The sequence below is a fragment of the Lepisosteus platostomus genome, chromosome 3 (genome assembly GCF_059453375.1).
Source record: "Lepisosteus platostomus isolate fLepPlt1 chromosome 3, fLepPlt1.hap1, whole genome shotgun sequence".
Classification (NCBI taxonomy): Eukaryota; Metazoa; Chordata; class Actinopteri; order Semionotiformes; family Lepisosteidae; genus Lepisosteus; species Lepisosteus platostomus.
This window is the reverse complement of record NC_142613.1, coordinates 76,571,549-76,593,423: the sequence shown is the minus strand read 5'-3', so window position 1 is coordinate 76,593,423 and position 21,875 is coordinate 76,571,549. Positions and strand designations below refer to the sequence as shown.

At 36.5% G+C, this 21,875-nt stretch overlaps 1 protein-coding gene and 1 pseudogene across 1 annotated transcript; both read left to right on the top strand.

The window, feature by feature from the left end:
- Positions 1-5,696: 5,696 nt before the first annotated feature.
- LOC148675556 (trace amine-associated receptor 4-like) lies at positions 5,697-6,719 on the top strand. The gene has a single exon (XM_088627217.1). It carries the CDS (start codon positions 5,697-5,699, stop codon positions 6,717-6,719), a length of 1,023 nt encoding a protein of 340 aa, XP_088483343.1.
- Positions 6,720-14,676: 7,957 nt separating this feature from the next.
- On the top strand, positions 14,677-20,911 carry LOC148675555 (trace amine-associated receptor 4-like; annotated as a pseudogene).
- The last annotated feature ends 964 nt before the right edge of the window (positions 20,912-21,875 follow it).

The following is a 21,875-nucleotide window of genomic DNA, read 5'->3' as shown; positions in this document are numbered from 1 at the left end:
GTAGTAATCCATATATAATCCTATATATGTATCCTTAATATCCCTAAGGTGCATAAGACTTGGAACATGACAGTATATCACAACTGGTTTTATGTAGAGGAAAATGCAGCCAGCCAGTTGGCATCCTTATATTGTTCCAAAGTTTAGTAGCCTGGCATTACTTAATTTAAGCCATTGTAGTTGGCTTTTTAATTGAGAGTTTTTAAGGCATAGAGGAGGCTTTATTTAAAATCTTTAGGATTTTTTTTTATTCCTGTCCCAAGGAAGCTGTCATAATCGTAAGCCCCTCTCCTTAAGGGCGCTCCAGCTCTTTCTTGTTTGTCTCGATTTTGTGCATCTGCCTCCTGTTCCAGCCCCTCCATACAAAAGCCCCACCATTCCAGGCTCAGCTTTGGAAGATGAACGCCCGGAAGCCTGCCTACCAGAGAGTCCAGGAGAGGCTGGAAGGGCATAGGCTTTGCAGTGGCGTCCTGACCATCTGGATCCAGGGCTTGGAGTGCCTGGCTCTGTTACCCCTTTTATTCCCCCGACCCTTCATTGGATCCCTCTCCGGCTTTTAACTCCTGTCTTGTCTGTCATGGATGGATTACCCGGCTTTGGACTTTGCTCATTCTGGATTACCCGACGGACAGCCTTAGGACTTGTTTACCTTGGCCACGCACCACCCCTCACCCCCCCGAGCACCAGCGCACCATCAACATGCCTCCCTGTTCTTCTTCCAGCCCGATACTAGTCTTTTCCCCCGTGTTAGTTTCACTCCTTTCTGGATTCTGCCATCTGCATAGGGTCCTGAAAAACGCTTTGACAGAAGCCCATGCATTGTTAACTGAAACTACATACAAACATACAGCACATACAAGAAAAGATGCCTTGTTCATGGATTGTAAAACCAGGCACTTGCACTATTGTTGTCACGCCCTCTGTCCTTCCCAACATGCGTGACAGAATGCTGAGCCATTTTCGACCCCGCGAGCGGCGTCTTTTGTTTTTTCCTCAGCTTTTTTTCTTTTTCTCTGGGCTTTTTTTTTCGGTTCTTCTATTATTTATCGCAGGATAATACTCCTGACTTCCAAGTCTGTGAGCAGGTCAGTCTGTGTCATGCTTTTTCGACATACACTCCTGAATAACTGGCTTTCCTTGGGTTGTCTCTCCTGGCATCAGTGATTGAATGTTGAGCTGGCTCTCCCATCCTTATTGCTGGATATCACTCCGGTCTTCCGTGTCTGTGAGCGGGTCCTGTACCTGGCTTTCCTCGGGTAGATCACTCCGATATCACTGAAAGTATGCTAAGCTTATTTCCTCTCCCTTTCTAATCGCTGGATATCACTCCGGTCATCCGTGTTTGTGAGCGGGTCCTGTGCCTGGCTTTCCTCGGGTTGCCCACTCCGATATCAGCGTTAGTTTGGTGAGCTTTTGGCGGTTCCTCCATTCTCTTCGCTGGATATCTCTCCGGACATCTGTGGCTGTGAGCGGAATATGGTCTGGCTTTCCTCCGGTTGTCCACTCCGATATCAGTGTTAGAATGTGAATGTGCCTATTGCCCAGTCTGCAGTATTTCCTCCCGGGTTTTTTGTTTTTATTCTTGTTTTTGCCTGGTGTTTTGATTTTTCACTTCCTGGTTTCCCCTTCTATTTGGTCCCCCTGACCCCTGTGTCTCGGAACTTTTGTTCCTATCTGTTTTTTGTTGTTTGTCACCCTGGTCTCCCAGGTTTTTGTTTGTTGTGGTTTGTGCTTGTGTACTTGTCTTTTTGTTTTAAGTCTCCGGAGCTCTACTCCACCCCCCCTTCCTCTACCCAATAAAGGTTTATACCCTGGAGGAGTGGGCAGCTCTCAGCCGTGGACTCCCAGAGGTATCCTTTCAGTTAAATTAGGTTTTTCCTCCCCCCAGTGCTGTCAGGAGCCGCCTATTAAAGGGGAGGTACTATCACGCCCTCTGCAGCCAAAGGGCGCTCCTTCTCTGTCCTGTCTGTTGTTTCCAGTGCTTTGCTGTACTTCCGGTGTTTCTCTCTCTCTGGGGCTATATATTTCTGGGTCCTTCATTTACCTTCGCTCAGCATTGACATACAGATATACTGAAACCCGCCTAGCACCAGGTCGCCCCACGTCTGCTACCTGAGGGCATAGGTTTCTATACGGCATTTCCTGAACAGCTAAGCCAGGTATAACCCCCGTCTCGCCTCTACGCATAGGGTCTTTTCGCTCTCCTGTCATTCCGCGGTTCATCCTTTCCAACATCTGTGACAATTGTGTCCAGGCACATGCCTGATTGTATTCTTTAATACAAAATGTTCTGGTAAAATCTATTTCATTAACACAATTCCAAACTCACACTGTGCTTGCAGTATAATCCCCATGTCATGTAAATAAACTGACTGACTGTGTATAAGGACTACTCTGATATGTGACTGATATGTGACACTTAAAGTGTCTCTCCTCCTATAAATTGTGAAAGCTGAAAAACTAATGTGATAACTAACTTTATTGTATGAAATGATAGCTAAAGTGTGATTTATAACTCGATAAAAAAATATCTCACATAAAGTGAAAGCATGTTAATTTTAACCAGTCCTTTTATTATGAATATGAAACTATACAATATTTAAATTATGGCTGTAAGTTCTTATCATTTATTGTAAATTTCTGAGATTATCCAGCATTATCTGATACACATTTTCATTTGCATATTAGATTACATTGATTAAAAAACAATACACATTTTTTTCTTAGCATGATCAAGATAATGTGCCAAGATTTTGAACATAACTCCAGCTCTCTTGCAAAAACATGGCAACTTAAAGGTTACGAAAATAAAGGGCACTGTTTTTTTCTTTGTAAAAGTATCAGTTAATATATAAATTGAATGGAATACAAAGTATTATATCTTAAAGCACCATGAAGTGTATTGCAACTGAAGTCAAACAATAGGTGTATGATATCTTTCTGTCCTATACATTATATGGTCCCAAAACTCAGGAATCTGGGCTTATGCAACTCTATCTGCAACTGGATACTGGATTTCCTGAAGGACAGACCTCAGGAGGTAAAAAATGCCAACAATATCTCTACAGCAATCCTAAACACTGGAGCCCCACAAGGCTGCTGTCTCAGTTCTAGGCTGTACTCCTTGTTCACCTACAACTGCACAGCCACCTACAGCAGCACCCACATCATTAAAATGCAGATGACACCACTATTATTGGGCTGATCAACAACAACAATGAGTCCGCATACAGGAGTGAGGTGGAGCATCTTACAAGATGGTGTCTTGACAACAATATGGTCAACAAGACAAAATAACTCATTGTGGACTTCAGGAGACCCAGAGAGAGTCTTGCCCCAATTAGCATCAATGGCAAAGCAGTGGACACTCTCAGCTGCTTCAGGTTCCTCGGCCTGCAGATCTCCAGCAATCTGGCTTGGACTCACAACATTGTAGCCAGTCTGAAAAAGGCACAACAGCACCTGCACTTTCTGTGGTGCTTAAAGAAATGCAGCTTGGGGAAGCAGCTACTCATGAACTTTTTACCGCAACACCATAAAAAGTGTCCTCACTAGTGGCATCACTGTCTGGTACAGCAGTTCTACCATGGATGACAGAGGTGCACTAGAAAGGGTTGTGGTTACGGCACAGGGGATCATAGGATGTGATTTACCATCAATCAGTGAGATCTACACCATCCATCCCAATCCATCATTCAGGATCCCAGCCATCCTGGCCACAAACTGTTCTCCTCCCTATCCTCTGGCAAGCGGTACTGCATTGTTAAAGAAAGGACCTCTAGACTCAAGACCAGCTTCTATCCCACTGCAGTACACATCCTCAACAGTTAACTGCAGTCCCTCAATACACATATGTACTATGCACTTTTTGTATGGCCAACTGTACTATGATTTTTTTGTCTCACTACTACCTGTACATATTTATTGTTCCACAACGTTTTTACATAGTCTACCCTTTTTTTTCTCTCAGTCTACTACATATTTATTTATTTTACCACAATATATTTATTGCTCCTGTTGTCTACATTGTGTAGTGTTGTCTGTTGTACTGTGTTCTGTATGTCCTGAGAGATCATCATGATTAGGAATTCCAATGTACGTGTACATATGGCAATAAACTACTGTTCTCTACTAATCTACTATAGAAAAGAGATTGGGAAAGATGTGGCTTTTGGGAGGCATAAAGCAAACACCTGTCAAATACTTCACACTTCATATCACTGTGGGTGTAACCTATTACCAGAGATTAGGGAATAAATGTTTGATTGTCAAATCCCATCTTAATAAATCCAAGCAGCAGACAAACACTGTATGCAACATACAGTATGAACATCTGGTATAATGATGCACATCTAGTTTAAATTATGTGAAGTCTATAAGAGAACTTGTGATATAGAATATAATTTTTATTTTTTTATTATTTTAGTATAAGGGTGGCAACAAGGTAGGTTATACTATACATGTATACTGTATTACAACAGACAATTTTATTCTGAAGGAAATAAAATGTAAACTACAGAGTAGAAAATCTAAGATTTAAACTGGCATAAAATGTTCTGAGGATTATGTTCTTTAATTAGGTACTGTATACATGAATGAATATTTTCAGGTTTCTATGCAACACTGAAATACCGTGACTAAAATATTATAAGCAGAGCTATGACTATACATTACAGAAAGAAATAGCTAACCCCAAAAAAATGTTTAGCTTTTATTATATTGCATGTAAAATGGATTTAAAGTTGGATTTGTGTTGTCACATTTCTTTTCTATTTAATTAATTTGCTGGTAATGGCAAATATTTTTTTTACGGATAATAATTACTAGCTCAACTTTAAATATATCAGCAAATCTATACAGTAAAGAAAATAATAGGTCATATTCAAAGTTTATTAGTAAAGGCAGAAAATATAATTTGCAATAAATATGGAATAATAAAGAAGAACAAGAAACAAAGAACACAATGGAATTTTGAATCTCTAATTGCATGGAATTAGAAACAGGAACTAATAGGACATGATTTTGAGGACATTTGGAACAATATGCCAATGTCAATCATAAACAATATTATAGGTATCATTAAGAACAGAGTACAAACAGACAGAAAATAAAAGTTAAAACATAAGCATACAGAATATTAAGTCATTTTAGATACATTGATTATATGGTGAAATGTATACATTTACCAGAACATTAGTAAGTGCAATTTATTACCTACCTACAGTAACCTGTTGTTATTTATTTTATTATTTCTTGAATTTATTCTTTCTTAGCTGCTGCAAAGTCTCGAACTTTGTCATAAAAGCTTCTGTATGACCTCTTGAAAATTTCCTCCTAACTTTCCTGCGTGTAGCTATCAACTACTGGTCATGAGATACTTGTCTTAAATCTTCAAGTTCTTCTGCTACTTACTTTATCATTGTATTGACAAGACTTCACTCTGTTTCAACCATATTAAATAGGTATTCATTTATCTGATGCAATAATAATTATTATATTATTTATAAGAATTGTATTAAGTGTTTTTGTGTGTTTTTGTGAAACGTTACAACACTGGATTATCTCAGCGCAACCAATAAAATGTTATGTGAATGCACCTGGGGCATTTAAATTTAAATTATTTTAAATACATCTTGTTTGTGTGTGTTCAAGGAACTAACTAACTTCAAGCACATCACGTATTGGGGAGCTTCAATATGAATTCAACAGATGTCATTGAAGAGATGCAGTACTGTTTTCAGCACCTGAAAGGATCATGTCCAAAAGTACGCAGGCTTGCAGTTATTAAAGTTGCTATGTACGTATTTATGGCTGGAACAATATTTGTGGCAGTATGTGGAAATTTTATGGTGATTATTTCCATTTCACATTTCAAACAACTTCATTCTCCATCTAATTTTCTTATCCTTTCTTTAGGATGTGTTGATTGCTTGCTAGGATCACTTATTATGCCTTACAGCATGATAAGATCTATAGAAAGCTGCTGGTATTTTGGAGAAATATTTTGTGCAATACATTCCAGTCTTGATATGATGATGTCAATAGCATCTATTTTACATCTTGGTTTCATTGCTGCTGATCGATATTTTGCAATATGTGATCCTCTAAGGTATAGAAATAAAATGACCATGTTTAATATAACTCTTTTTATTGTTATAAGCTGGCTTTTTTCTTTTGCATTTGGTTTTGGGGTGGTGCTCTCCAAGGTTAACTTAGCAGGCATTGAGGAGTTTGTTGTTTCAAGCTCTTGTGTTGGCACATGTATTGTAATTCTTAATAAAGAGTGGGGGATGCTGTCTGCATCAGTAGCATTCATTATTCCAGGAACAGTGATGATATCCCTTTACATAAAGATATTTTTTGTTGCTAGAAGGCATGCCAGAGTCATAAATGCAGCAGCTCCAGTTGATGATAAAAGCAGCATAGCTGATAAAAGGGAAAAAAAAGCTGCAAAGACATTAGGTATCGTAATAGGAGTTTTCCTCCTCTGTTGGTTACCGTTTTTTATTACTATTATTATTGATCCTTTCATTGATTTTTCTACACCTGTAATTGTATTTGATACCCTCATGTGGTTAGGCTACTTTAATTCTGCCTGCAATCCCATGATTTATGGATTTTTTTATCCATGGTTTCAGAAAGCCTTTAAAATAGTTGTAACAGGGAAGGTTTTCTGTGTTGGTTCTTCATCAATAAATCTCTTCACAGACAAATATTAATGCAAAATGCTATGATGTCATACAGTGTTCCATGTTGAGTTACAGTAGTTCACATACTGTTTCCCAAAGCTACACGCTATTTTAATCATGACAGTAAAAATTATTACAAAATGCATAGTAGCAAATATCACCATAGTAGATGATACTATGATACTATATGATAAACAAGACTATATTGACTAAACAAGACCATAAATGACTTCACAGTGCTGAATAAAGACATTTTATTTAGAGGAGATCACTCCTGTAAAGAAGCAAAAGAAGTTCTAGTGACCAGGTTTAATTTGTCAAGACATTTGATCTAACTTTCATGGTAAATTATGTGCAAACTCATAAAAGAGCATGGAAAGAAATCATGCATATGATTCAGTAATGTTCTATAATATAGTAATATTACATGTACAACACATACTGGACAATGTTAATTAAATATGTAAATAGGATAACTGGACAAACATATTTCATGTTACTTAGGCATACTTTATTTTATATTACTACTTTTCATTCCTACAATAACCTTTTAGGGAAAAGTATTCATGGAATCTTTTGAAATGTTATATTGAGGAAAATTTATTTGAAAACTTAAAAACTGCAGAACAACTTTAAAGTGGAATTTAAGTATAAGAATAAGTTATATCCTCCTAACGAATAGCTTGTCCAGAAAATATTAAAATGTTTTTTGCTTTGTTTTTTAAATGGTGACACACAATTTAATTATACACATTTATAACTATTATAATAAATGGGTATAAGTTATTTTATTTTAATTGAGAACATGGATTTCCTGACTTGTAACAATTATTATCAATAAAAGTAATAATAATCCTCCACTTTTTTGGAAAAAACCTGTATGAGTTTGTTTTGTCTTTCTGTTCTCCACCTTTCAGATTTAACAGTAACACATGGTACTTGTTGTTGCTCACACTGAAGCACAGATCTGTTTTTACTAATGTAGTTGACCTCTAGTTTAAACTATTGTTTGATTAAAACATTTTTATGTTTGTGAACAAAATTTCTGTCAGACTTCCATTATTTAATTGCATGTATATAATAAATATATTACAAAACTTTATTTTATGTGTATTTTATTTACAAAAAATCTAGAATTTAATAAATGTTTAAGGAAGTGAATGATAAAACGTATTGTATCACAAAATAAATTATAAAAATAAAAAAATACATTGTTCTCAATAAAATGAAAATTAAATGAGGAATGAAATCAAATGTTATTAAAAAGTTTTTAAATGGTGACCAAAGATAATCTAACAATTAACTGGCAAAATCCTGCAATCAGTCTTAATTTCTATAAATGTGTACTGTATTTATACTGCAATGCCATCCAGAATACGACTACCAGGGGGCGGAGCTTCTCTTTAGAGAGGGGCCATTACTAGATGACCACATCTGAAGGAACTATAATACAAGAAGCAGCTGTGGGCATTCAGAAAACACCAGACCAGGAGTGAGACAGTACCTCCCATATTTATACTATTTGTATGTTGCCTTATGAAGAAATATTTTATGCATCAAAGTATTTACCAAAGATATTACTAATAGTATTAATAATGAATTGCCTTGGACAAGCTGTAAGCTCAAAGTAATACCCTGGTCCACTTACTTTGTAACCGTCTTTGTAAACAAAAGTACAATTTTTTCATGGACAAAAAGTAACACCACAGCATTTAGTTGATCCGATCACATATTCGTTTCCAATCATACAAAGTAAGTTTTGAGAATCTCCGATTCACCATGCCTTTCACATGCTCATAAATGATATTAATTTAGGAACATAAACATATCATGTAAACTGCATATGGCTGGTCTTGGTAGTTTAAAGAAAAAATACACACCAGTATTCCACTTTCTCCCTAAACACTTTAAGCATCAAAGTCTTACATGTGGTTATTTTGGAAACGTTTTTACCTTTTTATGTAGAACATTTCAAATTAATGTAGATCATAAAAAGATTATCAGGTCAGAGCAGCAGACCCTGGAAAACCATGAGCCCTCATGAGAATAATAATTAATAATAATTGCTTACACTTATATAGCACTTTTCTGGACACTCCACTCACAGTGCTTTACAGAAAATGGGGTCTCCCTTCCACCACCACCACTGTGCAGCCCCACCTGGATGATGAGGTGGCAGCCATAGATTATAAGGAGACCATGATTGGCAAAGGCCAGAGGGAAATTTGGCCAGGACACTGAGGTGATGCCCTGGGATTATTAATGAACACAGAGAGCAGACAAATAAAGCAAATAAAAAAATTCTAAACAAAATAAAACAAAGTCTCTCAATAAACTTTTTAAATCCAATCCTGGTTTCCAACCATGTTTCATTTACCGATAAAATACTGCAGATCCCGAAGAAGGTGCAATGCAAATGATTTCTGGGAGAAATATAAAGAAAGAATAAAGTTTCTAGATTTCTGAGACATAAAAACACAAGAACAGTTACAAACAAGATAAGGTCATTCTGTCCATCTATCCAGTTCGGTAGTTAACCTTTAATTGATGTTGTGAGATAACATCATCATGGAAAATGTGGTAAGGACAGCCCAAAGAAAATATGTAATATTGCTTGCAAAGAAAATAAATAATACATTTTAGAACATCTGCGTTTTCAGAACATTTAGTGACATACTGCAGACGTTTGAAACTAGCCATAATCACCTAAAAAGCGAATGCAAAGACTGTGCCTCTTTGCTACTCAAAGGGACTGTTTCAATGTGGGTTACAGACCCCAACATTTATACATTTACACATCAATGAAACTGCTGCTACCTGTGTTTATCATACATTACTACAGGATGTGTAGATACTATACACAGCTGTCATGAAGCAATATAGGCTACAAACAATTTACGAAAATCAGGTGCCATTGATGATTCATTGTTCCAGCAACAAAAACTTTGATCATTAAGCAGGATATTAGTATAATTTTATTTTTAGATATACAGGTATCATGTTAAAGTTAATGTAAAAAGGAAGTTGTTTAAGAAGGTATATTTCTGTGTCTACCCAAATGTAGCATTTGGTGAATTACAATTAAAGATAAAGCAGTTGCAATGCTATCAGTTTTGTCTTATTCACTGTATAAAAAGATTAACAGACATGAGCAAAGAGATGGCTTTTGGGAGACATCAAGCAATAGAGGCTTTAAGATAAGCAAACACCTATCAAAACCCACTCAGAACACTGTGGGTGTAACCTGTTTCCGTAGATAAGAATATAAATAGTTAATATTAATACATTAACTATTTATTAATAAATCCAAGTAACTGTTAAATAACGTATGCAAAAATGAAGCATCCAGTATGATTATATAAATCTAATATAAACTTTGTGTGAAAGTTCTCCAAGTTGCTGTTAATATAGTTATTCTATTACTTACTGTACTTTAGAGTAAAGGTGGCAACAAGGTAGGTTAAACCTGAACATTTCTTTAAAGCAAAACAAAAAATATGATTTACAGGGTAGAAAAAAAGTTTAAAACATTTAACAAAATCATATTGTTCTGAGGGGTAGTCAATAATTTATTTGTATTATGAACAGTATAAACACTAAAGTGTTGCAAGTTTCTAAGCAATACTGAAGCATTGTGGCTGAAATATCATTTATAGAGCTTTTAAGGTGCAGAACAAAAAAAAACTCACACCTCTAGCTTTCACTAAATTGCATGTGCATGCCCATTGCGTGTGTCTGTTTGGTTATATGTTTATTTGTTCGCGTTTTACACATAGCGAATCTGTTTAAGTAAGTAAATCAAAAGAGTAAAAATTAAAAGCTAGGTAAATGTTTGACATACAGTATCCATTGAGATGTTTCTTGATGGAAACATCCAAGAAAAAGACGAAAAGGCCTAGAATCAGGGGCGGAATTTAGAATGTTTTTGACATTTTGGAATTGTTTTGTAACAACATTACAATATCAACCATAACAATATACAGGCAGTACTAAGAACATGTAATGGCTAACAAAATAAAAAAGGTCTTACACAATGTTAATTGTAAACTGTATGTATACCACCATACAGTATGAATAACAGTCTGTCGATAACTGGGTAAGTGCAATTATTTAGCTATCTACAGTAACCCGTTGTTATATTTCTCATCTTCTCTTTTTCAATATATTGTTTCCTGTTTCATCTGAAAATGTTAAATTAGCTTTCTTGAAAAAATTACCCCATCAGATATGTTCCTGTGTATATTCTCTAGTAAATTATCTTTTAGACTTGTAATGTTCTAGAATTGTCTAGAGATGTACGGTAATATTTTTCACAAGTCTTTCACCTTTCTTTTCTTTTTTTGATTCACTAAACTTCAAAACACAAATAATGGATTTCTTTGCAAGTCATCTCATGCTGTAGTTTTGTTGTTCAAGACTTACGAGCTTGTTTGACATATACATCTGGAATACTGATTGATGAAAATGTTTGGTTTTGAATGCAATTCACTGTCAAAGTGCAATGAAATACAATATGCTGGACAGTATGCTTCTCAAAGTGCTTTACAGGATAACAACAACAATAACAACAACAATTTACAAGTTCTGGGAGGAAGAACTGACAGAACAAAACTGATACTGAGTCTCTTTGTCTGCATTGTTGGTAAACAAACCGGTTTCACAGGTATTTTCAACCCCCAGTAAATTTCAAAAGTCACAAGATTTCGAAACACGAGGGCAGCGTAGCGGTCGGCTCTGGCTTTCCCATCTATGTCGATGCACTGCAAGTCCCCGTTACCCCCATTTTGATTGAAATCGCAAACTCGTGTTTAATTAAATGTCTTTATTGATTCACAATCTGACAAATGCAACGTAAATTGTTGTCTTTGTCTTCTAAGTATCTTAATAAACTTTCAGCATAGCTTTCTCCCCGTTTAGATGTATTTTTCTTGGAATCTTGGGATCAAACGTGGAAAGATTAGATTGTAATCATTTTTATTTTTTAAATACATTTTAGAAAAGTGTAATCTATACTAAAAAGCTGTATTTATTTAATATCACTTGATAGTTATATTAATAAAGATACGAATTTAAGTTGATACTGTTTAGACTTTTAATTATTTTAAACTGTATTACAGAATCGTATACATGCTTAAAAGAGAAGAGAGAAAATGCAACGTTTCGGCTGTGAAGCCTTCTTCAGTTGTGAGGGTCTTCAGCTCAAAATGAAATGCTGAAATGTAATGTAGGCTCTGAACGGGTTCAACTATGGGGGTGCTTGAGGTCACTGCCTTTCATCTGAAATCCTGCTAAACTAAAAATTAGACACAAGAAGAGAAGAGGCTCTGGTGAAATTTCTCTGTGAACTGAAGAGTTAAAGTGTAAATTGTCTCCTCCTTTTAACAGGAAGAGACATGGTGCTTTAAACGAGAGTGTGGCATTACTTTTTGTCAATGAAAATGTGTGTGTGTGTCTCTCTCTGTGTCTCTCTCATGAGATGCCTCACCCTGTTCAATCCATTGGAAAAAAGAAAAGGAGCATAACGCGTCTGATGGTCATAAACAATATTAATTTAGGAATAGCATCAGAGATATTTTTAACTGCACTGCATCGGAGAGAATACCATAGAGCGTTTTTTTTACTCCCTGGTGGAAACAGGCTCCCATAAGAATCAGTACACTGTAGCTTCGGGGAAATACATTTTTCCTGCATTAAAGTTTAACCCGTTCAGAGCGCCTTACATTACAAACTCCAAGCATTTCATTTTGAGCTGAAGATCCTCACACCTGAAGAAGGATTCACAGCCGAAACGTTGCAGTATTGTATTGCAGTAAATGTTTATATCATTATATCTAATTTTTTATTTCTTTTTTAAAAATTAAAAAAATCATTTGCCCAGCCTAAGAGGGGGGGTCTGCTCTCATTGATAGCTGACACTCCTCCATACACTAAAGTGAAAAATTAATAACACCAATGTAAACGTCGTATTTACAATTTGTTGATAATAAAAATGTTAAGTTCTCTAAAGCTTTCTCAGTCAAGTATGATAATTTACCTAGGGAGCTGTGTAAGCATGTGTAGGCAGCAAAAGATCAGCTATACTGGGAAGATGCGACACCGAAGATATTAGACATTATGAAGTGGTGAAACAGTGATACACATATCAATAGATATGTGTATATACTACTGTTTGTGTTACAGTACATGAATATAATTAGTTCAGGTGGGTAGCTGCGTCAGCATGCGTAAGCTGCAAAGGAACAAGTAATAGGTTTCCATGCTGAAAAAATGAAGAAAGAGAACACAACGTTTCAGCCATGGAGCCTTCTTCAGGTGTGAGAGAGACAGGGCAGTAGGCAAAGGTAAAGTAGCGGGAGAACAAAGGTTGGGAGGGAGGAGGAGTGAGAGGCGGGAGCAGGGGACAGAAAGAGAGGCCAATCAAGAGGTGTGAAGTCAGAATGGGTGCAGAGAGGTGTGAAATGAAACTTCCAATGAATGGAGAAAATTTAAAAGAACAGTAGTCTGTCGTTAAGGGAAGGGAGAATGTGTGATCCTCATGAATATATGAATATATCCGCATGAATATAATTATATCGTTATTAATTTCTTTAGATACACGATTCCATATTATATATTATATTAATCAAATTCTAAAAGTATGCTTGTTTACTCCGATATCAAGCGTATTCGCAGAAAAACTATCACTTTTCTCACAAAGTACTGTATACTGTATAAACCTACAGTGACATGGTCATAAGGAGCAAGGAGCACGTAAAAACGTTTCCGACATAACCACATGTAAGACTTTGAGGCTTAAAATGTTTAGGGAGAAATGAATTACTGGTGTGTATTTTTTCTTTAAAATACCAAGACCAGCTATATACAGTACAGTTTACATACAGTAATATGTTTATGTTCCTAAATTAATATCTTTTATGAGCATGTGAAAGGCATGGTGAATCGGAGATTCTCAAGAATTACTTTGTATGATTGGAAACAAATGCATGATCGGCTCAACGAAATGCTGTGGTGTTACTTTTGTGTTACTTTTTGTCAATGAAAAAATAAAGTATTTTTGTTTACAAAGACGGTTACAAAGAATGTGGACCAGGGTAATACTTTGAGTTTACAGCTTGTCCAAGGTCATTCATTATTAATATTGTAACGCTCGGGGGTTCACGTGCGTTACACTCTCCCCCGCTTAACTCGCCGTCCTCAGCGGGGGGGGGGGTATCCCAACCGGCTTCTGACACCATTGTAACGCTCGGGGGTTCACGTGGGCGCCCTTTCCGCTGCCACATCAGGTCGGCCCCCCACCGTTGGGGACTCGAACCCGGGTCTCCGGCGTCACTCAACAGGGACCCTGCCTGTTGAGCTAAAGAGAGATCTCCCCTCAGCCCAGCGGCTGCAGCCCCTGCTATCAGAGGGAAGGGCGGTGATGTCACCGCTCTGGTTAGCCGGCTCTTACACACTCAATGGTGGCCGTATGCATTACAATACTATTAGTAATATCTTTTGTAAAGACTTTGATGGCAACAGCTCAAGCGCTGTACATGAGAGGTTGAGCTTTATTAGCTCCACCTGGCGGTAATTCCGGATACTATTATCTTACTTGCGGTATTAAGTGGTATTATACGGTAATCCGTGTTATGACGTGTTATACCGCGACATGCCCACCATGTTTTACCGCGGTATAACCCACTCATTTTGAATGGCTGCATCTGTATAAGAAGCAATTGTTAAACACATATTTAATCATTTTTATTGATAGGGCTAAGAATATTTACGTGTCTCTGTATGTAGTTTATGAGGAACGTAAGTAGCAAACTTAAATTATCTCATCTCAACCAAAAAAAGAATGTTCATATGAGAATGCGCATGGAGCATATATATATTTATTTATAGTGATAGTAAACATAATTTTATAATTATAACTATATTTTTGTGTTTAGTTAAGTTTAAGAAGCTACTGTAACTTCAAGGAAATCACTTCCTGGAGTGTTTCATTATGAATTCAACAGATGTCATTGAAGAGATGCAGTACTGTTTTCAGCACCTGAAAGGATCATGTCCAAAAGCACGCAGGCTTGCAGTTACTAAAGTTGCTACAGATGCAGCCATTCAAAATGGGTGAGGTATTTCGCGGCATACCCCGGTGGGCGTGTCACAGTATCACGCAGTATCACGCGGTATCACGTGTGTCACGTGTGTCACGTGACTAACTATCCGGCGTCGCCTTGTAAAACCGCCAGGGGGAGCTTAACCTCTCATGTACAGCATTTGAGCCTTTAATTTGGAACTGTGTATTACAGCATGTTAATCATCAGTCATTAAAATGTTGGTATATATTATGAAAGCAAGATTGCTCAGTTGGACAGAAGTACACAACCTACCTTTATCAGAAATATTTATGCATCAAAGCCTTTACTGAAGATATTACTAATAGTATTAATAATGGATGACTTTGGACAAGCTGTATACTCAAAGTATAATTTCTTTAGCACATTTGTACAAGCACTTGGAATCTGTCCAAGCCATACTTTGTCAGGCATTTTGTTTTACTTCAACGGGGCATAAAAACTTCCTTGCTTTTAACAGGGCGTTTCATAATTTCTAGCTACGAAAATGATTTAAAATGCGACACCTATCATTCAACTAGAGCTTAAAATATCACAAGGAAAAATACACACCGGTATTCCATTTCTCCCTAAACATTGTAAGCTTCGAAGTCTTTAACTAACGTGAAACCGGAGTCAACAAGCATACTTTTAGAATTTGATTAAAAGGGAATATAATATGGAATCGCGTATCTAAAGAATTTAATAACGGTATGATTATATCCGTGTACTGCGGCAGAGCTATGTAGGGCTGTTTCGCCTGCCTGATCATGTGAGCTCTCTTGTAGCCTACTGGTCTAGGTGCGTGCACACCAGCTGGTAGGTTGGGTGTTCGAATCCAGCTGGTTCTGGACTTTTCATTTTTATTTATTTATTTTTTAATCGCGTAACATAAACATATTACCGTATGCAAACTGTACTGTATACAGTATGTATATGTATATTTAATGTCTTAACTGTGCCCGTTTAATTGAATTTAAAAAACATATTTAACACGAACATTAAGCTGCTTACATCTTCCGCCTGAGAACAGTCACCCGTTGCTACCCAACGCAGAATGGTGATTGGCTGACACCATCTGACACCCCTCTGATTGGAGAAAAAAGACGTGCTGGTGTGCTATACCAGGAAGAGGATTTCTTTCCATTCAAAACGTGTATTTTAAAAGTTTAAGAAGTAAAAACCTTACAGCGTACACAGATTTCTAAACTGATCAGGATCGTTATCTTTGTCTTATGCATAATAATGTTCACCGCTCTGTCCAGCAAATTAATAATAAACTTTATTTTATATAGCGTTTTAAACGAATAAGAAATTAGATTGCTCATAAACCTAATCACTTGCTTTTTCTTTTTATTTAGGCTCAGATTTCAACTATAGATCGTATTATTAATAACCATAATAACAACCAACCAACAAAAACAACCATATAAACATAATGGTGGTGCTGGACCTTCCAGTTTTATTTATTTATTTTTTAATCGCGTAACATAAACATATTACCGTATGCAAACTGTACTGTATACAATATGTATATGTATATTTAATGTCTTAACTGTGCCCGTTTAAGTATTGAATATTCATATCTAATTTTACCACTGAAGGGAAATCTTAACATAAACATACAGTATATGGCTGGTCTCGGTACTTTAAAGAAAAAAATACGCACCAGTATTCCATTTCTCCCTAAACATTGTAAGCTTCGAATGAAACCACTAAATAAAGACATAAATATAGAAATCTTAAGATTTGTTTTATTTAATGTTGGTAGCAGGATGAACTGTCAGAGTGTATATTTTGTCGCAAAGTTGCTACAAGATGTTAACAGTGAAAAAGGTATTTAGAAATGAGTTATTTCAAGATGAAAAAGAAAACATACACGAAACATGGTTTCATTACGACCAGAATCGTTCTTGAGATATTTTTAACTTGATTTACAGTATTTGAGAGGTATGTCTTAACACCGATACTACAGTGCTTAAGTACTGCTCACGTATATGTTTCTAGGTTTATATTATGCATTTCATACGGTCAAATTACTTTTGAGCAACTAATAAGAAGCGCGAAACGGTATGCGTTTTACTTTCGTTTTGTGCTGGGACCCGTGGATTGATTAGAGATATCAAGTACATACAAGTCATTTTTTAAATGTTGTAGTTCGTCTTGAAAAAATGTTACGAGTACATCATCTATCAACAATTACACAGGTTCTGTTTCCATATTGCGGATTTTGGTTAGGTACAGTATTATCAAATCCACTGGCGCTGTGTGTTACTTTACTGAGTCCCAATCTGTGATTGAAACCTGTAAAACCGGTTTAATTCGTCACAGCCAGCACTCTTCAGGTGTGAGGGTCTTCTGCTCAGAATGAAACGCTAAAAATAAAATGTTTGTGTATATTCTAATGGTAGTGGGGGCAGGGTGTGTGGGAACAGGTTTGTTCTTCACACCTGAAACATTTTCTCTGAAAGGATTTTCTTCGAAGTTTAACCGATCTTGTTACAGCATGTTACAGTTTACTATTATTAACCATATTAATTTTAAGTGCTTAATGTAAAATCTTGTAAAAATATATTTTCATTGTTCAAATATACATTAATATACATTAAGTCTATCATATAATAAGTTAAATACAAAACTAAAGAAAAAATAGGGTTAAATATAATTCAAAATATTTTGCTAACAATGTTAACTGTTTATGAATAATAAAATGTATTAACTAAGGAGTAGGATGGCACAGTTGTTAGTATGTTTTTTGTTTTGTTTCTTTTTCATAAATACAACAGTAGTACCTGATGTCTCAGTGGCTTTCAAAATTAAATTATGCATGCAAACCTGTGAACTAGAAAGATAACTAAGATTTTAATACTAATTAAATGACCGCGGGCACTTCCCACCCCCCCCCCCCCTACATTCTCAGAGTAGAACAGACTAACCTTCTAATGAAAGACGGTCCACCCCCCACGGACAGGAAAAGTGCCCACAGGCACTTAAACTTAATATGGTCAGTAACGGTAAACAGTAACATGGTAAGAAGGAGCACGTACAAACGTTTTCGAAATAACCACATGTAAGACTCTGATCCTAAAAATGTTTAGGGAGAAAGTGGAATACTGGTGTGCTTCCAGAAGAATCAGTATGGCTCAGAGATTAAATAAAACTTCACAGACATTAACGAAGAGCATAACGCGTGTACTGTATACACTGCAAGTACAACCCAACTCTCTGCAGGAGTGCTGGCTGTGACGAATTGAACCGGTTTCACGGGTATTTTCAAAGTAGGAGGCGAGATTTCCAGCGAAAGACACCCCCCCCCCCCCTCAAAAACCCAGTAAATACAGTACTTACTAGTTAAAGGCTAGGCTCTCGACTACGGCGAAAGGAACCCTTCTTTCATTAGAAGACAATGAACATATTTTAGCCCTGAATGAATTAATAGCAAACATGGTTTACATAAAAGACATTTTTCCAAGAAAGTTTAGCCTTTGTCACTAATGAAACCACTAAATAAAGACATAAATAGAAAAATCTTAAGATTTTTAAAATACATGACTTTGCTAAAATTTATTTGAAAATAAAAACAATTACAACCGCCAGGGGAGAGAGAGAACAGGGGAGGGATGTTGGTTTTGCATAAGGGGCGGGGCTATGGAAAGTAGGTATGTTTGGGAATGTGTAGTTACATGTTCTGGCTGTTTGTGAATTATCGTTGTTGAGTATGGAGTGTTGAGGTATTGATTTTGTGTAATGCTTTATGTTGAAAATTGAGGTGGATTTTGTTTATGATAAACAGGATAAACTGGGATGGGAGGAAGGTTTGGTTTTGCATAAGGGGCGGGATTATGATAATTGGATGACTTTGCGAGTGTAAAATGGTTTGATTATTTGATTTTGTATTGTGGTTGTTATCTATGTTTTTGGTTGGTATTATGTTTATATGGTTGTTTTTGTTGGTTGGTTGTTATTATGGTTATTAATAATACGATCTATAGTTGAAATCTGAGCCTAAATAAAAAGAAAAAGCAAGTGATTAGGTTTATGAGCAATCTAATTACTTATTCGTTTAAAAAGCTATATAAAATAAAGTTTATTATTAATTTGCTGGACAGAGCGGTGAACATTATTATGCATGAGACAAAGATAACGATCCTGATCAGTTTAGAAATCTGTGTACGCTGTAAGGTTTTTACTTCTTAAACTTTTAAAATACACGTTTTGAATGGAAAGAAATCCTCTTCCTGGTATAGCACACCAGCACGTCTTTTTTCTCCAATCAGAGGGGTGTCAGATGGTGTCAGCCAATCACCATTCTGCGTTGGGTAGCAACGGGTGACTGTTCTCAGGCGGAAGATGTAAGCAGCTTAATGTTCGTGTTAAATATGTTTTTTAAATTCAATTAAACGGGCACAGTTAAGACATTAAATATACATATACATACTGTATACAGTACAGTTTGCATACGGTAATATGTTTATGTTACGCGATTAAAAAATAAATAAATAAAAATGAAAAGTCCAGTACCAGCTGGATTCGAACACCCAACCTACCAGCTGGTGTGCACGCACCTAGACCAGTAGGCTACAAGAGAGCTCACATGATCAGGCAGGCGAAACAGCCCTACACAGCCCTGCCGCAGTACACGGATATAATCATACCGTTATTAAATTATTGAGATACGCGATTCCATATTATATTCCCTTTTAATCAAATTCTAAAAGTATGCTTGTTGACTCCGGTATCACGTTAGTTAAAGACTTCGAAGCTTACAATGTTTAGGGAGAAATGGAATACTGGTGCGTATTTTTTTCTTTAAAGTACCAAGACCAGCCATATACTGTATGTTTACGTTCCAAAATTAATATCGTTTATGGCCTTCACACGCGTTACAGTATGCTCCTATTCTTTTTATGCTCAGCTACTAAGATTTCCCTTCAGTGGTAAAATTCAATATCTACAACGGGCACAGTAAAGACGTTTACAGTACAGTAAGTCTTTCTACGACAGACCAACGGACCACGAGTGCCCCTGTCGGTCAACCAATCACGCACCGCGGTATCGCGTGTCATCTTACCTGCGGTATCTGTACTGCGGTGTCTTTACCGCGCACTTTGAATGGCTGCATCTGTATGTACGTGTTTATGGCTAAAACAATATTGGTGGCAGTATGTGGAAATGTGATGGTGATTATTTCCATTTCTTATTTCAAACAGCTTCATTCTCCAACTAACTTCCTTATCCTTTCTTTAGGATGTGTTGATTGCTTGCTAGGATCACTTATAATGCCTTACAGCATGATAAGATCTATAGAAAGCTGCCGGTATGTTGGAGAAATATTTTGTGCAATACATTCCAGTCTTGATATGATGATGTCAATAGCATCTCTTACTCATCTTAGTTTCATTTCTATTGACCGATATTTTGCAATATGTGATCCTCTATGATACAAAAATAAAATAACCACACTTATTATAATAATTTTTATAACAGTAAGCTGGCTTTTTTCTTTTGCATTTGGTTTTGGAATGGTGCTCTCTAAGGTAAATTTATCAGGTATTGAGGAATTTAACATTACGAATGCTTGTGTTGGCACATGTTTTGTGATTTTTAACAAAGAGTGGGGAATGTTGGCTATAATGGTAACATTTTTAATTCCAGGAACAGTGATGATATCGCTTTATATAAAGATATTTTTTGTTGCTAGAAGGCATGCCAGACTCATAATTGCAGCAGCTCCAGTTGATGATAAAAGCAACACAGCTGATAAAAGGGAAAAAAGGGCTGCAAAGACATTAGGTATCGTAATCGTAAGTTATCCTGCTCTGTTGTTTGCCATTTTGTATAACTGTTATTAGTGATCCTTTCACTAATTTTTTTACACCTTTTATTTTACTGGATACCCTCATGTGGTTAGGCTACATTAATTCTGCCTGCAATCCCATGATTTTTGTCTTTTTTTATCCTCGTTTTCAGAAATCCTTTAAAATAATCATAATAGGGACATCTTTCCATGTTGGTTCTTCATCACTAAATCTCTTCACAGAAAAAAACATTAATGCAACATGTGAGTTCCCAGTGTTTCTCTATAGTCCTAGAATCATGACAGGAAATGCTATAACAAAATATTAAATCCCAGTCAATTTATTGTTTCTTCTTTGCTTTCTTAATGTCACACAAAACACGTTCTTCTAGCGAGTATCAAATATCAGCATGACAGCTTGATCAAAAAAGACAGATTGTGCAGTGCTGACAAAAAAAAATGTTTCTAGCTTGTCAGTTTTGGCGGTTTGACTTGTATGAGCCATTCATTATTTGACTGGTCTGGCAGGATGCATCGATCACTTCAGGGAAAAAAAAGGAGTTGCAGCTAAGTGGTTCAAGAAGACAAAAGAATTTAAGTCTTACAAGAACAGCTCACTCTTTTGCAGTGCTGGTAACCAGGGTGAGACCTACCTTGATTACCTCCAAAATAATTATGAGGAGATTTTTAAAGAATATAGGTTACAGACAAAGTCTGCAGAAACATTAAGCATCCAAGAGATATTATAAATATATCTACATTTCACAGGAAGGAGGAAACAGGAAGGAGACTCGGAGACCACTTCAGAGAACACATCAGGGCTGTGAAGATTAAAGATCTCTCCAAGCCCATTGTTTCTCATTTCACCTCTGACGGCCACGACCACTCTAATCTCTCCGTCTGTGTTCTCAAAGATGGTTTTCCGAACTCATACATCAGAAAGACCACCAAAACCAAAATTATTCTGCAGCTAGGATCACACATTCTCCCTTCCTTAACGACAGACTACTGTTCTTTTAAATTTTCTCCATTCATTGGAAGTTTCATTTCACACCTCTCTGCACCCATTCTGACTTCACACCTCTTGATTGGCCTCTCTTTCTGTCCCCTGCTCCCGCCTCTCACTCCTCCTCCCTCCCAACCTTTGTTCTCCCGCTACTTTACCTTTGCCTACTGCCCTGTCTCTCTCACACCTGAAGAAGGCTCCACAGCAAAAACGCATATCTACATTTTGTTTTATATTTGCCTTTATAATTAAGGATTTTACGCTTTTTAGGTATTGTTTTATTACAA